We start from the raw sequence: 18,197 nt of genomic DNA, 5'->3' as shown, positions 1-18,197 counted from the left end.
TATTGGATGCCTTTCTCGAGGAAAGTAAAGTTATAGATTAATCATTAGAAAATCTGCTGTGCGAAAGGGGAAGTGGGCGGACAAGAGAGGAAGAGAAAGACAGGGCTCCTCGGTGTCCAGAGCCAGCAACACTGAGCGTGACGAGGCCGTCGCACGCTGAGATCTGTGGTGGTGGTTTTGTGCAGCTTCCTGTGTGAGCAAAACGGCTTCGCGAGAACGAAAAGCAAGAAGTCCCCTCCTGGCGGAAGTCCCCATCGAGCGACAGAGTAGGAGTCGGAACACCGACACCTTGCGTAGGGCGCTCGCTTCCTCGGAGGGCGGGCCTACTGCACTGAGAAGTGAAAATGAGCCGTGTGTCCGCAAAGACAGGAACCCGGACCGGACAGATGGAGAACGTGCCGTCCTCCCTCCTCCAGAGCTATGAAAATGACAAAATATTTGAGCTGCTGGGCAGAAAATGCAAGGTGAGGAGGGGCACTTACCCGGCTGCTTTTCTCATTCCCTTTTCAAGTGCGCTCGTTCTCTTGATGCAATTCGACATTTGGCAGATTGGCGATGATCGAAACAGACAAGACACCTTTTCGAATTTCTTCTTTTCTCTGCTCTGCGACAGAATGTAAACGATGCATTTTTTTTCGTTTACGCTATTTTGTATGCTAGGGAAGTGGCATCAGGTGTGTCAAGGTTCTCTCTTTGTTGTGAAGTGTGTATGTGAAGCTTTTGAGAATGCAGTGTCACTATCGTGACCTGCGTGAAAGAAGGCAGTTATCTGAGTCTAGAGGACCGCCCAACTCAAATGAATACTGTTAGCAACCTTGCAGACCGGCAGGCAAAGAGGGGGCCGTGGAATTTAATGCCAAGAAGTCTTTTATGTCCTCCCACTTTTAGAGCCCGCTCTCCTGGGATGCCAAGCTCGCATTGCGGGGCCAAGAGACTGAGCAGCAACTCTCCTCCCACCGCCCCCACAAAGGATTGGTGCATTTGCTCCAGAGCAGAATTGATGCTTGCTGTTTGCATTTATTTTAGATTGGGGCTATTTTTGGAATCAGTTAATGGGCGACGTTGGTACGCGTCAATGTCAGGAAAATAGTCTGCGCTCCGTGCCTCTATTGAACTCGGTCCATCCGTGTGCGCGCGCCTTGATACGTTTCAGCTTTAATGGGCCTTGTTGTTTGATCAGAGCGTCTGCGTTTAAGAGGACCCGACACAGCTGCTTGCATTGTCTCTTACTAATTGCACTCACATACTCGCCAACCCTACTGATTTAGGCAGTAGGCTACTGCTTTTTAAGCAGTCCTACTGCCTACCGATTTGGGTGACAAATCCTACTGCTTTTTACAAGGGCAGGTAATGTATGTTACTTCAAGGCAGGCTGATTGATACCTGCCCAGGACAAAGCATGTGACACATTAGTTAGTCTGTGTGGTGGGCAGATACGTGATTACTTTGAGTGATGGGCTCAGACCAATCCAGTGACCTGACGGCTACATGACCCTGCCCTGTACTCTGGCCAGGACAGGCCTTAGGTGAACCACCAGTGAAGGGGAGTGGCAGGGCGTACCACCATCACACAGCATCTGCATATCAGACTGAGGAGGGTATCAGTCTCTATGTTGTTTAGTTATTCATCTTGCACTGCAGGAATACATATGTACTGCCCGGGCTGCTGCTACAGAGCTGTAGCAAATGTTGCCCACCAGCTCTCTGTGATTACCTTCTGTCAAGTTAGGTAATCGAATTTGGTGTTAACTTACCATTCAGAATTATACATTTTAAACATTTGAACATCTTTCCGTGTTGTGCTGTTTGGTAGGCTGTGTGTTTTAGAATGCTCCAGTGGTGCCAACAATGTATGCTTTGTATTTTCCTGCAATATAATTGTTATGCAAAGTATTATTTTTGAAACATGAAAAATCCTACATCTTTTTGGTCACAGAATGTTGGCAAGTATGCACTCATATTGACACTGGCTGCATATACATTGTGAAGCTTGCACTTCTGCTTCCCACTTTTGTGTATGAGTCAAGATGTCCCTTCTACCCCCTTTACTGTACCTATTGTGTATGTCTTTTCGTGAGAGAGAGAAGCTTGCAGTTTTTCAGCCTGTGCTCTGTTCAGTGCTTTGTGGAAGCTTGCAGTGCATGTGTTATGACTGTTATCAGTGCATGGGATATGTCTGAACTGATGCTACCTGTACCCGTACGCCAACCGGTCCAATATGGGTGTGTGTTGGGAAATCTTGCACCGCTGCGGCCCATACTCTACCTTTTCTGTGCACAAGGGAAGCTTACAGTGTTAGTTCTGTGTTAATATGGGGTACAGATTGAATCACTTCTCTGTGCTGTACCTTTTGTGTGTGTGTATGTGTGTGTGTGTGTCTGTGTGTGTGTCTGTGTGTGTGTGTAGTCTGCAGTGCTTTTGACTGCAGTGTATCTCATCCATGTTTGAGGGAGGTTTTCCCAACTTCTGCTCGTTCTGTTCTTTTTCTGTATTTGGGAAGATGGACTGCACTGCTGTTGATCTCACTGGTCTGTGTAAGGTACCTTGTGTAGTGTAGAGCAAGTGAGAGAGAGGCGTCATGACTTGATATGTCATGACCCAACTGTATAAATAAAAACAGCACAGACTGCCAAAACGAGACTAGTGCGAGTGACACAGCTAACGAGCGTCCATGTCTTTCTGTGGCACGGCCGGCACTCTCCAGGCTTGGCCACCACACCACACACCACACTGGCAACGAAGTGGTCATGCTACCCACACCTACACAAACACACGCAGTACTGCTCAACGCTGCCACGTGTAACAAGCCAGTCGATCCTGAGGCCCCAGCAGTGTCAGAAAGACAGCGTTGCATCAACCAATCGAGCGGAGTGTGCGTGATAATGCCAGAGGAAGCAGTTTACCTCACCCACATATCTGAAGGGCAAAGCATTCGATAATCAGGGTACAGCCACACAACATCAGCCTACGTGACATTGATCTGGCGCATCAACCATGCAACACAGTGCACGCCTGTACGTGCACGCCAGCACCTGCCTCATTGAGACTTGCGCAGTCCTGACCCCGCAGGGCAGCAAGAGGGGGAGAACAACAGAATAATCCATGAGCAACCAGAACGCTAGTGACCCATATCTAAAAGGGTGGAATAAGGTACGTCGTCTCCGACAGGCAGCATGTTGGACAAGTGACAGTCACCGCCGGCACGTGGCAATGCCCACGGGTCACAAGGAGAGCCCTCTGGTAGACGAGAGCCACGTTTTGAAGACGCCACATGGCAAGACTCGTCACATGGCGCATTCATGAAGCCTTTTGACCCATTCGCCGAAGGAGCTGTCGTCCGGTGGGAGCTGTGGTTGCATCAGTTTGAGCTACACCTCAAATCGAAGAAATTTGTGGTGGAGGAGGAAAAACACACATTCCTCATGCTAGATCTGAGAACACTAGCCCTGCGGCTGTTCAATGCCCCACTCATCAGGGGTCTTGAAGATTATTACCAAGTGGCCAGAACAGCACTCAACAATATGTTCAAGGCCCAGCTGAATCCCGATTACGAGAGATTCCAACTGAGCGTAGTGAGGCATGTGCCCACAGTGAAAATCGTCGATTTTCACGCAGGATTGCAGTAATTGGCTGTGGGATGTGAATTCCCGACAAGGAGTTCTATGTGTGACAACAAATCAACCATGGGATATCTGAAAAACTCAGGAGAGCCATCCTATCAGAGAGAAACCTGTCCCCTGAATGAATACTGGAGATGGGACAATGGAGAGAAAGGACAGACTCTCAGATAGTGGCCATGAGTCGGCTGCTGATTGATGCAGAGAAGCCCTCCACAAGCACTGCCGCGATTGACATGAAGAAGAGTATCACAGGGAGAGCTCTGACTTTATCGAAACACCCCCCACAGACACAGCTGCCGTGCAAATGGCACAAAGGCGAATCATGCCGAGCCATTGGAGCAACATGGCGCAAGTGCGGGAGGATAAATCATTTTGCCTCGGTCTGCCTCAACTCCAAGTTCTGCGAAAGCCTCGCAGGTCGCACTCGGGAGAGGCCAGACACCAAAAACAAGCAATCAAAAGAGTCAAAAAGGGAAAGCAAGAACAGTGGGGTGATACCAAACCCTGAGTGACAGCGACCGTGAAGACAGCGAACGGTTGCAGAGTGAATCATGTCACCGGAAGAGATGGAGCAAGACGATGCATCTCATATCTGCAGTGGAATCCCCCAGGAGCACCGGAAGAACCAACCATAGGTCTGAGCTAAAATGCACAGTGCTCATGAACAACACTCTAACCAGTATGGTCATAGACACTGGGGCCACTGTGAATGCAATGTCTCTGAAAAAGTTCAGGACAATGGCAGAGAACCTCCAAGCTACACCGCAAAATGCTTCGGCTCTATGCGTATGGCAGCAAAAAGCCTCTGCCGGTGAAGGGGTCTTTGAAAGCTGACATGGCCTACAACGGAGAAGCGTGCTGCACCAGGATATATGTTGTTGAGTCAGGCATAAGCTGCAGAACAGCAGAATAACTAAAACTCATTCACTTTGCTTTCCACCTGCAGAAGCCAGTCATCGAAAGGCTGTTAGAAAAACATGCAAAACTGTTAAAAGGGATCGGCTGTCTGAAAAACCAATACATTACGCTCCACATAGACCCTACAGTCGAGCCAAAAGCAGTTCACCATAGGAGACTCCGCCCGGATCAACAAAATATTCTCCATCATTCAGGCATGGATGGCCTCCCATGGTCTCTGCCTGAATGATGAGAAAACAGAGCTCCTAATTGTCGGCTCCCCCAACACTCTAACTAAACTTGACCCTTGCTATAATAACATCACCATCGATGGTCATCCCATTCCCATAGCCAAAAGCGTAAAAACCCTGGGTTTCTATCTAGATGCCAACTCCAACTTCAGCAAACACACCAATATGATTGCCTTAGCCGCTGCCTATACGGCAAGCTCATTAGGGCCAGCAGACCCTTCCTATCACCCAACAGCTGCCTCACCCTTGCCAGGGCCCTAATACAATCCAAACTGGATTACTGTAACAGCCTGTACCTAGGCGCTAATCAATCCGTACTCAATAAATTGCAGGTAATACAAAATAACGCCTTACTCGCAGCCCTCAACATACCCAGACAAGAGCATATCTCTGCCACTAGGAAAGCCTGCAAATGGCTTTCCATACGCCAAAAAATTGATCTAAAAATCATCTGCCTCACGTACAAAGCCCTCAATCACCTAGCACCACCTTATCTAGCTAATAAACTCACCCTGAAACCTGCCACCACACTCACCAGATCCTCCAACACTCTTTGCCTACTAGTGCCCAGGTTCCACCTAAAAAGAGCGGGAGGGGTAAGCTTCACAGTGCTGGCCCCCCAACTCTGGAACTCCCTACCGCTTAACATCAAAACTGTCGAATCCTTCCAGATCTTTAGGAAGCAGGTCATCAGATGGCTGCTAAACAAAGAATAACACCACTAACTCTAGACCCGTGCGGATACTGGCTTAGACACTGTACTTATTCTGAAAATTGTATATTGTACGCACTGCATATGTTCTGTTTATTAACCACTGTATATATATGTATATATTATAAACCTGTACGAAGTATGCACACTGTAACCATATTCTTAAGCGCCCTTCTACCTCCGGGTTTGGAGCGCCATACAAATAAAATAAACAAACAAACAAACAAACAGAGTTCCTTTTCCAAATGTGGGCGGCGTGGAAGCAGAACTAAAGAAGTTAGATGACCTGAAAATAATTGAGAAGAGGTTCGGGCCCACACGGTGGGTGTCCCCAATGGTGGTCACCAAGAAGCCAAAACAGAAGAACGCCGTATGCATATGCATCGACATGAGGCTCCACAACCTCGCAATCGAATGTGAACGGCACATCACTCCCACAATCAAACTAACCGTTAACTTAACAGGAGCCACTGTTTTCAGCAAACTAGATCTCCAGTCTGGCTACCACCAAATCAAGCTGGCCAAAGAGTTGAAGAATATCACAACCTTCTCCTTGCATCTGAGGCTCCGAAGGTACCATCGACTAAACTTCAGCTGATGTCTTTCAGAACGAGATTCACAAGGTGTTGCTTGACCTGCCTGGCGCCACAAATGTCATTGAGTCATTGATAACATCATAGTATACAGTACCTCAGGGGAAGAGCACAACACACGGCTGGCAACAGTACTGCAATGGCTAGAAGAACCAGCTATGACCCTACACGCCGAAAAATGTGAGTTTGGCAAAGGAGCTGGATTTTTTCGGATATCTCTTCAATGCAAATCATGGGTCCCCCGACCAAGGTAGCGGATGTCAACAGTGCAAAACTGTCACGACCCTCGCCCAAAACCCCCTCTGGTAAACCCATTGGCCAGGTGGAGTCAGGACTCGGCCCTCTAGAGCCTGGCATCCTCTTCAAAAGCCCTCATGGGGCCAGTCCTGGCACCTATTGCGCCAGGCTCATGCACCATGAAAAACAATGTGCTTGGGAACTACTTTATTGTATTGTCAGCCAACATGGAGGCATCCACATAGCTTGGTTCCTATGAACCAAGCTATGCGGTCTTGTGTTTTGGGTGTGGCAGGGCTGGAACTACTTTCCCTGGTACTACTTTACCTGAGCTATATAAACCACACCCTGACTGCAGAACATGCTTCATGTTACTTTGCAGCTTGCAACGTGACACTCACCGTGTCCAGCTATTCCCTCGAACCTCGGAGAAGCAGAACCTGCAAGGAGACAAAAGGAACATCATTGGCAGCAGCATCTTACCTGCAGTCTTCATCTTTAAACACTCCCAGCTACTGAGAACAGCTTCCTCGAATCAGCACGCCTCCCGGACAGAATGACCTGAAAGAGGAAGATAGAGGCAACATTAAAGATAGCAGTAGAGACATTTACAAATTACGAACTGCTCAAAAGGCTTACCTGGCTGGTCGCCTCTCGGCTGGCACCACTCCGGACATTCCACTTGCGCTGAAGAACACTGTGACCTACAAGGAAGGAAAACACAGGTTAGCAAAGGCAAGACGTCACAGCGCTCCGCATAGCGCTTACTTACCGCATCATAGAGCTCTTAATGCGCCATCATTTACCAGCGGGGCTCAACCAAGCCAGTTCGCCGCACTGAAGCTCTGCATACCTAAGGGAGAAAAAAGAGACATTTTAAACAAAGAAAGGCATGCAGGATAGCAACAAAACTAAAGAACAGCAATAAGACCTACCTGAACAATATCAAACGGGCCGGCATGAGTGAAGTAACTGCACCGCACTCGCCCATGAAAGACAACGCGCCCCTGCAAAGAAGGCAGGACGGAGAGCATGCCTAATTCTACCACAAGGTGAGGAGAGGGGACGCCAGAGGGACTGAAATCATACGGGGGTGGCGGGAGGATACTTACCCCAGTCGGTCAGTCTTGAACACAGTCCTCCTCTATTTTCAGGCAGAACCGTCCCCGCAGACCACATCAGGGCAAAGCTGAGAAGCCTACCAGCGAGTAACCCGGCTGGGTGGCGTCCCTGTGGATACCAGGTGTGCGTAACAAAAACTGCTGACCACCGCAACAGAGGTCTGGAGCATCATGGGTATGTCCACTGCAGCCAGTTCATACCAGACTCAGCGGCGGTTGCAGCACCGTACGAGACCTCACCAAGAAAGACGTGTTTTGGACATGGGGGAAAGAGCATGCCTTCGCACTCCAGCAAATAAGAGACTCGCTCACGACCAACACTACTATGGCGTTCTTCAACATGGCCTGGAAAGAGGAGCTACTGGTGTATGCCAGCCCGGTGGAGTTGGGTGCAGTCCCCACCCAAATGGACCACAAGGGAGTCGCGCATCCCATTGCCTTTGCCAGCTGGGCGCTGACAAAAACTGAACAAAACTATGAGCGCATTGAGAGAGAGGCCCTATCCATCTTGTGGGGGTGCCAAAACTTTCAATTGTACCTCCTGCGACACCATGCTACCGTTTATACAGACCACAAGCCACTCGTGCTGATCTTCAAGGGGTCGGCTCCGCCATCGAGGCTGGAACACTGGATGCTCCAGTAACACTGTTCAATATCGAGGTACTATACCGATCCTGTGGAGACAACCCGGCAGACAATCTGTCCCGACAACCCTGAGCAGCAACACCGGCAGAACCAGAAGTGACACAGGAGACAGATGAGCACATCTGCCATGTGGTTGGCGTGTGCCCGTCCCAAATGAATGAAACTAAACGAAATCATCAGCGAAACTGCGCAAGACACGTGTCTCCAGCTCGTGAAAGAATCCATACTGTTGGGCGATAGGAGAAACTTCTGGGCACCAACAATGCACCACATGCCGGCAACAGGGCCTGTTTGGATTGCACCATGAACTATCTGACGGAATCATGTTGAAGGGTCACCGCATTGTGTTGGCAACAGAGCTAGAAGAAAGAGTGCTGCGGCTTGCCCATGAAGGCCATCAAGGGATCATCAAAGTGCAAGCCTTCCTCAAATCGAGAGTGTGGCTGCACCAGAACGTGGTGGCGCTACTAGGAGCCTGTGCAGCGTGCCAAGCGACCCAATGACAAGGGCGCCCAGAGCTGATTGCGAGTCCAGCCGAGGTGGGACACAATCAGCATAGACTTCTGCTGGGTGGCCGTCTAAGCGTACCTGCTGGTGGTAGTGGACAAGTTCAGCAGGTATCCCGAGGTTGAGCTGGTAAAGTCCACTGATGCCACGTCAGTGATAACCACGCTGGAGAAGATGTTTGCAATACAGAGCCTCCCAACAAAATAAAGAGCGACAACAGTCCTCTGTTTAAAGGTAGGCAACTGTTGGGGTTCCTTGACATATTGAACATACAGCATCACGGGATCACCCCATACTGGCCCCAGGCCAACAGAGACGCGGGCCGCTTCATGGTCTCGTTGAACAAAGTGATACGGATTGCAAAAGATCAGCAGCTCCTCTGGCTACCTGAGGTGTAGAGGTTCCTCTGGACTTACCGTCAGACACCGCACTCCTCAACACAGGTCTGTCCTGCAGCCCTCATGTTTGAGGTCTCCATACAAGTGGGGCTTCCCATGCACTCCATCTGGACAGCACTGGTCGTCAACAATGAGCAAGTGGAGTGGAACAGACAAGCCAGGAATGAGAGGGAAAGTAGGGTTAGGAGAGCCCGCCCTAGCAACCTGACTCCAGGAGACACTGTGCTAGTGAAGAACAGTTCCCCACCGAGGTAGTATGGCCTGTCATATGAAGCACAACCATGGACGATAACGAGCAATGATCATGGTATGGTGACAGTAAGTAGCGAGCAAGAGACAGTGACGAGAAACGCATCACATGTTCGGAAAGTGCCGCAACCATGTGGCAGGAAACCCCCTTACCAACACCCAGTGGTGTCGCTATTGGAGAAATCATACAGGGGTGGCGGGAGGATACTTACCCCAGTCGGTCAGTCTTGAACACAGTCCTCCTCTATTTTCAGGCAGAACCGTCCCCGCAGACCACATCAGGGCAAAGCTGAGAAGCCTACCAGCGAGTAACCCGGCTGGGTGGCGTCCCTGTGGATACCAGGTGTGCGTAACAAAAACTGCTGACCACCGCAACAGAGGTCTGGAGCATCATGGGTATGTCCACTGCAGCCAGTTCATACCAGACTCAGCGGCGGTTGCAGCACCCGTACGAGACCTCACCAAGAAAGACGTGTTTTGGACATGGGGGAAAGAGCATGCCTTCGCACTCCAGCAAATAAGAGACTCGCTCACGACCAACACTACTATGGCGTTCTTCAACATGGCCTGGAAAGAGGAGCTACTGGTGTATGCCAGCCCGGTGGAGTTGGGTGCAGTCCCCACCCAAATGGACCACAAGGGAGTCGCGCATCCCATTGCCTTTGCCAGCTGGGCGCTGACAAAAACTGAACAAAACTATGAGCGCATTGAGAGAGAGGCCCTATCCATCTTGTGGGGGTGCCAAAACTTTCAATTGTACCTCCTGCGACACCATGCTACCGTTTATACAGACCACAAGCCACTCGTGCTGATCTTCAAGGGGTCGGCTCCGCCATCGAGGCTGGAACACTGGATGCTCCAGTAACACTGTTCAATATCGAGGTACTATACCGATCCTGTGGAGACAACCCGGCAGACAATCTGTCCCGACAACCCTGAGCAGCAACACCGGCAGAACCAGAAGTGACACAGGAGACAGATGAGCACATCTGCCATGTGGTTGGCGTGTGCCCGTCCCAAATGAATGAAACTAAACGAAATCATCAGCGAAACTGCGCAAGACACGTGTCTCCAGCTCGTGAAAGAATCCATACTGTTGGGCGATAGGAGAAACTTCTGGGCACCAACAATGCACCACATGCCGGCAACAGGGCCTGTTTGGATTGCACCATGAACTATCTGACGGAATCATGTTGAAGGGTCACCGCATTGTGTTGGCAACAGAGCTAGAAGAAAGAGTCCTGCGGCTTGCCCATGAAGGCCATCAAGGGATCATCAAAGTGCAAGCCTTCCTCAAATCGAGAGTGTGGCTGCACCAGAACGTGGTGGCGCTACTAGGAGCCTGTGCAGCGTGCCAAGCGACCCAATGACAAGGGCGCCCAGAGCTGATTGCGAGTCCAGCCGAGGTGGGACACAATCAGCATAGACTTCTGCTGGGTGGCCGTCTAAGCGTACCTGCTGGTGGTAGTGGACAAGTTCAGCAGGTATCCCGAGGTTGAGCTGGTAAAGTCCACTGATGCCACGTCAGTGATAACCACGCTGGAGAAGATGTTTGCAATACAGAGCCTCCCAACAAAATAAAGAGCGACAACAGTCCTCTGTTTAAAGGTAGGCAACTGTTGGGGTTCCTTGACATATTGAACATACAGCATCACGGGATCACCCCATACTGGCCCCAGGCCAACAGAGACGCGGGCCGCTTCATGGTCTCGTTGAACAAAGTGATACGGATTGCAAAAGATCAGCAGCTCCTCTGGCTACCTGAGGTGTAGAGGTTCCTCTGGACTTACCGTCAGACACCGCACTCCTCAACACAGGTCTGTCCTGCAGCCCTCATGTTTGAGGTCTCCATACAAGTGGGGCTTCCCATGCACTCCATCTGGACAGCACTGGTCGTCAACAATGAGCAAGTGGAGTGGAACAGACAAGCCAGGAATGAGAGGGAAAGTAGGGTTAGGAGAGCCCGCCCTAGCAACCTGACTCCAGGAGACACTGTGCTAGTGAAGAACAGTTCCCCACCGAGGTAGTATGGCCTGTCATATGAAGCACAACCATGGACGATAACGAGCAATGATCATGGTATGGTGACAGTAAGTAGCGAGCAAGAGACAGTGACGAGAAACGCATCACATGTTCGGAAAGTGCCGCAACCATGTGGAAGGAAACCCCCTTACCAACACCCAGTGGTGTCGCTATTGGAGAAATCATACGGGGGTGGCGGGAGGATACTTACCCCAGTCGGTCAGTCTTGAACACAGTCCTCCTCTATTTTCAGGCAGAACCGTCCCCGCAGACCACATCAGGGCAAAGCTGAGAAGCCTACCAGCGAGTAACCCGGCTGGGTGGCGTCCCTGTGGATACCAGGTGTGCGTAACAAAAACCGCTGACCACCGCAACAGAGGTCTGGAGCATCATGGGTATGTCCACTGCAGCCAGTTCATACCAGACTCAGCGGCGGTTGCAGCACCCGTACGAGACCTCACCAAGAAAGACGTGTTTTGGACATGGGGGAAAGAGCATGCCTTCGCACTCCAGCAAATAAGAGACTCGCTCACGACCAACACTACTATGGCGTTCTTCAACATGGCCTGGAAAGAGGAGCTACTGGTGTATGCCAGCCCGGTGGAGTTGGGTGCAGTCCCCACCCAAATGGACCACAAGGGAGTCGCGCATCCCATTGCCTTTGCCAGCTGGGCGCTGACAAAAACTGAACAAAACTATGAGCGCATTGAGAGAGAGGCCCTATCCATCTTGTGGGGGTGCCAAAACTTTCAATTGTACCTCCTGCGACACCATGCTACCGTTTATACAGACCACAAGCCACTCGTGCTGATCTTCAAGGGGTCGGCTCCGCCATCGAGGCTGGAACACTGGATGCTCCAGTAACACTGTTCAATATCGAGGTACTATACCGATCCTGTGGAGACAACCCGGCAGACAATCTGTCCCGACAACCCTGAGCAGCAACACCGGCAGAACCAGAAGTGACACAGGAGACAGATGAGCACATCTGCCATGTGGTTGGCGTGTGCCCGTCCCAAATGAATGAAACTAAACGAAATCATCAGCGAAACTGCGCAAGACACGTGTCTCCAGCTCGTGAAAGAATCCATACTGTTGGGCGATAGGAGAAACTTCTGGGCACCAACAATGCACCACATGCCGGCAACAGGGCCTGTTTGGATTGCACCATGAACTATCTGACGGAATCATGTTGAAGGGTCACCGCATTGTGTTGGCAACAGAGCTAGAAGAAAGAGTGCTGCGGCTTGCCCATGAAGGCCATCAAGGGATCATCAAAGTGCAAGCCTTCCTCAAATCGAGAGTGTGGCTGCACCAGAACGTGGTGGCGCTACTAGGAGCCTGTGCAGCATGCCAAGCGACCCAATGACAAGGGCGCCCAGAGCTGATTGCGAGTCCAGCCGAGGTGGGACACAATCAGCATAGACTTCTGCTGGGTGGCCGTCTAAGCGTACCTGCTGGTGGTAGTGGACAAGTTCAGCAGGTATCCCGAGGTTGAGCTGGTAAAGTCCACTGATGCCACGTCAGTGATAACCACGCTGGAGAAGATGTTTGCAATACAGAGCCTCCCAACAAAATAAAGAGCGACAACAGTCCTCTGTTTAAAGGTAGGCAACTGTTGGGGTTCCTTGACATATTGAACATACAGCATCACGGGATCACCCCATACTGGCCCCAGGCCAACAGAGACGTGGGCCGCTTCATGGTCTCGTTGAACAAAGTGATACGGATTGCAAAAGATCAGCAGCTCCTCTGGCTACCTGAGGTGTAGAGGTTCCTCTGGACTTACCGTCAGACACCGCACTCCTCAACACAGGTCTGTCCTGCAGCCCTCATGTTTGGGGTCTCCATACAAGTGGGGCTTCCCATGCACTCCATCTGGACAGCACTGGTCGTCAACAATGAGCAAGTGGAGTGGAACAGACAAGCCAGGAATGAGAGGGAAAGTAGGGTTAGGAGAGCCCGCCCTAGCAACCTGACTCCAGGAGACACTGTGCTAGTGAAGAACAGTTCCCCACCAAGGTAGTATGGCCTGTCATATGAAGCACAACCATGGACGATAACGAGCAATGATCATGGTATGGTGACAGTAAGTAGCGAGCAAGAGACAGTGACGAGAAACGCATCACATGTTCGGAAAGTGCCGCAACCATGTGGAAGGAAACCCCCTTACCAACACCCAGTGGTGTCGCTATTGGAGAACTGGGGGGGGTGGGCAGGCCCCCCTCTGAAATCCTGGGCCCCTCCTTGTGTCTCCCATACCCCATACCTAAGGCAAGCAGTGACTGTGTTCTCTGTTCGTGGTGTTATTTGTGACACTCACTAAGGCAAATGTCTGCATATCACACGGCAAATACTCTCCTCTTCTCTCAAAGCTAGCAGTGATTTTGGTATGCATTCTGGCATCGGTATGAACATGAGCACGAGCCACTTCTCAGGTGTTCCTGTACGGCTTCTGCACAGTGACCTCCATAGTGTGCAGAGCAGCTTGCAGCCCTTTCCATCCGAATCTAGTGCAGGAAACTGCTAATGATGGGCCATTAGTCCCTGAATCATTTCGCGCCTGCATTCTGATGGGAGGGGAGGTACAGTGTGGTGTGGGTAGTTGGTGTGCTCAAAAGCCTCTCTGCAGGAGTGCTTGTGATGTCACACATTACCTTTCATAGGCGACCCCCCCACTTTTTCTGTGCCCCACCCCCTACTTTTGTCTTTGGCCCGCTCTGTGCCCTTCCTAAATTTGATTCCTGGCGACGCCACTGCCAACACCCGAATCAACACCATGACGAGAGCGTTCTGCAGAGACCCTGATGAGAGGGACAGGCAATAGAAACTGTGAATCTACAATCATCTGAGTCATGTCCAGCCCTCCTCAAGCTCCTCTCAGAAACAGGCAGAGACCTAGAGCAACCCCAGTGAAGTACCCAGTCAAAGCAGGTTGAGGTCCTACACTGAAATTACCAGCCAACTGTGAGCTGAATGCTTTGTTTGTCTTATTATGATGTGAATAAAGAAGCATGGTCGCCAAAACGTGACCAGCGTGGGTGACACGGCTAATGAGCGTGCGTGTCTTTCTGTGGCTCGGCCGGCCCTCTCTAGGCCTGGACCGTGGCTGCACCGCACACCACACCTTACACTGCCTCTGTTAGGGTTGTGCATGTTTTATTATTCCCTAAACTTTGCCATGTTTCCAGTTTCTGGTTACTGTAAATCTAAATTACTATCAAAGTAAAATTCTGAGTGCTAATGTGTGTAGATTGCACAGGTTAGTGCAGGTAATAACATTGCGTCAGATTTCGTTCACTAAATCATATGTCTATTTCTGCTGTACCAGTTTGTGTGTGTCGTATAGAAAATTCGACTCATGTCACATTATGTAAATCGTTTAGTCTGAGGTGTTTTTTATGGTACGATTTTATCTGCATTTTAATAATGTGGATATGAAACGGCAACATGATAAGTCTGAAACAGTGAGATGTAGGGATTGAAAAGACAAACAACACTGAAAGAGAAGAAAGTGCAAAATGACTATATATAAATAGATTTTTTGGTCTTTTTTTAACACTTGGCTAATTAACTTCAAGTTTTAAGTTCCTTGGTGCACGCCACATAACCACCAATGTTTTCGGTCAGTGCAAACCTTCCATTCCCACGGTCATGAACTTGTGTGATTACTAGCAGCTCTGTGATGGGGGCTGAGGGTCTACATTGACAGGGAGAAGAATAGGCGACAAGACGGGGTTGGTTTGGACCTCTTGTGGCTTCACAAAATGCATTCCGCGTATCTGGAGTACAATGCAGACAGGGTTCTGATGATGGGAATGTCAACAGAGGTAGTGATGGCACACAGCGATGAGATATGGGTACAAAGGTATCCAAGCTTGGTATGGGATTTCCGTTTGGTGGTACCACCTCCAAAAGTGGTTGCTCCGGTTCAAGGGACGTGGTGCCATCGCACACTGTTGTCCTCGTAGTCTTAACCAGCCCAGGCCTCACAGTTGCAGGTCTCTGTCAGCAGGCAAATTTTGGTTCCAACAGTTCCTCTCCACTGGCTGTTTGGTTACATTCTTGTCCAGGGCTGTGGAGGCAGTGACTTTTGACAGATTGTTTTGCACTTGCAATGCAGGAATGCCATGTCCCTCTTCCACTGATACAGTGGCACAGTGCATGGAATCGATGCCCCCTGCCTTGCTGTGCTCCCTGCGTCTTGCCCAATTCTCCGTAAAGTCAGAAGGCTATGGAGCTGATGATGAGCTTAGGGATGGCTACTCCAGCTTTTCTGCAAACCTCAGGCACCACCCTCGATCACCAAGCAAAAACCCTTGCCACTTTTCCATGGCTTGTTAGTAGTCTGTATCTTGCCACTGGTCGCAAAAACAGGTGGATGCACGCCCACCGATGTCCCCCCTTCCTCTCTTATAATTCCATCAGTTTCGTGCATAAATTCGGAATGAACAAATCCATGCCTGCTGGTGACAAATGCATGCCGTCCCTCACATAGTATTCCAGGGATTTTAAATTGATGAGACCGAGCCTGACCTGCGGGAAACCTCTGCCCCTGCAGAACTTGGCCATTGCCGCGTTCAATTTCCTCCTTGATTTCTCCACTGCAGAATGGCTTTCTGCGCCCCTCCATTCCTGTCTCGGAATGATCTCAGACCAGATGATCTCTGTCTCACCCAACTGTGAGCACAACTCCTGTAAAGTGAACATCATTTCCCTCATCAAAGTCCCCCTACCCAAGCTTGTCAGATCATTGACACCTAGATGGATGATCAATACGTCGGGCCTGTGCTTCTTGCCCAACAATTTGTCAATGTGCCCCTGCAACTGTGCCCATCTCATCCCGGGCACCCCATCCCACCAGATCCGGTACTCGCCAGCGGTCATCCTCTCTCTTTCGGCTGACCAGCTGGCCCCGGCCCTAGTCAAAAAAGAATGCCCCACTACCCAAACAGACCATCTCCTCCTTCAAGCTGCTGTTAATTGGAAGGAGATGAGAAGGTGGTAATTAATACCACATTTTGTCCAGCCTTATGTACCTCCTGAAACAACCCGAATTCCAACCCTCAATTCTCATGATTGCCTCAGGCCCCATGCCCAGTTCGGCCGCTGATGTAACCGCCCCTATTCTGAAGGAGTGAGTACCAAACACTCCTCCTGTTGCTCCCTTTCCTTTCAAAGCCATATCCATCACGCTCCTGAACTGGAACCTGCTCAGGGCCGACCCATCCCTGTGCAAGAATAGGGGGGACCCCGCACCCGCCTGTTGCCTCTCCTGTAAGTAAGTCGTCAGCCCTGCTACTTGACATACTATGCTCTTCTGGATGCTATAAAGGATGACTGTCCTCCCGTTTCCTTTCTGATCGGTCTTGAATTTTCCTAGACAAATGCACACCAGCTCTTTAAAAACCCAAATCCCCGTCCCTCTCTATTCTAGGGAACCAGCTTGCTTACTCTGAAGGCTCCAAAGAAGGCCAATGAGAAGGCCGCAGTGAACAAAACCCTCTCCCCCTCGCTACGGCGAACCGTACACAGGGTTTCTATTAAACTGTGCAATTTCACAATATCAATGGGCCACCTCGCGTCAGGCTTTGTCTCTGTTTGCTTTGCCCAACCCCTCATTGCCATTGCAATGTATTGCTCCTTAGTAGGATTGGGTTTCCCCCCCGAGCTTCTAGTAATGAGCTATTGCAGCCAAATGATAAGACATCCAGGATCTGGTTTTCCCAGACCGCCATATCCATCCGACAAAGGCACGTACTGGCGCTCCCCTTTGCCCGTCCGTCAAAAATGTCTTCTTGAAAGGCCAGGAAATGCTGCCACCACCCCCTCTACCTCCTTACTGTGCTGGGGGCCAGGGCAGTGTGGATTAAGGAGCTCAGATTACCCCAACCATGCACCCCCACCACTGCACCTTGAATGGGGTCATCCTCTTGCTCGCCTCTAAACCGTTCCCCGAAATTTCTCATACTGCAAACGAGGGAGAGAATCAGCTGCCACATTGTTTTACTCCTGGAATGTGACGTGCTGTTACCTCAGCGTTTAATTTGAGCAAGCTTGTTGTCAGCTCCCTCAGTAACCTCAGTACCCTCACATTGCTGGACGTCTCCTGATTAATGATTTGGACCACTGCCAAGTTATCTGACCATAGATTCACCCTCCTATTTGCCAATGACTTTCCCCAAAGCTTGAAAGCAACCACGGTAGGAAGCAGCTCCAGTAGTGTGATGTCCCTGGTAATTCCCTGCTGATGCCATGCTTCCGGCCAGGCCTGCTCGCACCAGTCGCTCCCCAGAATGGCCCTAAATCCATGTGAGCCGGAAGAGTCAGTAAAAAGCTTGAGTTTCTCGCTCGTAGCCCACTGCTCCCGCCAAAGTAGTACCCCGCTGAAATCATCAAGGAAACCATACCACATTTTGAGATCCTCTTTAACCTGCGCCCCCAACCACACGTGCTGGGAAGCGTGTTGCAGCCCTACAGTCTTGAGTTCAATCGTGCCTTGAAACACTTGTGTATAGGCACGTTTTAAATACCATATCATATCATAGCAATGCTCCTGGCGAACACCTTCCCTGCTGGGATCACCATTCCCGCAAAGTTCAAGTTCCTCGCCAATGATTGCAGCTCCCTAAGGGTGGCGTTACTCTTGCCCCTCAATTCCCTGATTGTTTCTTTAAGCTTCACCACTTGTCCTTTGGCAATCTACACTTCCCTTCCACTGAATCTATCTCTATGCTATAAGCCTTGTGAGTGGGCCCACTGTCTTCCCCTTCGCCAAGGGGACCCCCATTTCATCCATCAATACCTGGAACCTGCTCATGAGCGCCCCACATTCCTCTGTCCCTTCTTTCCCAATGAACAAGAAGTCGTCAAGGTAATGCATTGCCACCCCCCCCCGAGCCCTCTGCTTCAATGCATACTCAAGAAAGGTACTGAATTTTTCAA

General features: G+C 50.3%; 1 protein-coding gene across 2 annotated transcripts in view; it reads left to right on the top strand.

The window, feature by feature from the left end:
* The first annotated feature begins 202 nt into the window (after positions 1–202).
* WAS (WASP actin nucleation promoting factor) overlaps positions 203–18,197 on the top strand; it is a 372,670-nt gene continuing 354,675 nt past the window's right edge. Inside the window, exon 1 of one of the 2 annotated variants that reach the window (XM_069647524.1) lies at positions 203–464. In XM_069647524.1, the coding sequence (XP_069503625.1) occupies positions 345–464 (120 nt within the window). In that variant the 5' untranslated portion in view covers positions 203–344. The remainder of the gene's footprint in view (positions 465–18,197) is intronic. The other variant, XM_069647523.1, reaches the window with a different exon arrangement.

The sequence above is a fragment of the Ambystoma mexicanum genome, chromosome 2q, assembly GCF_040938575.1.
Source record: "Ambystoma mexicanum isolate Mex_15411 chromosome 2q, UKY_AmexF1_1, whole genome shotgun sequence".
NCBI classification, from domain to species: Eukaryota; Metazoa; Chordata; class Amphibia; order Caudata; family Ambystomatidae; genus Ambystoma; species Ambystoma mexicanum.
Note: the sequence above shows the minus strand (reverse complement) of the source record. Positions and strands in the feature narration are given on the sequence as shown.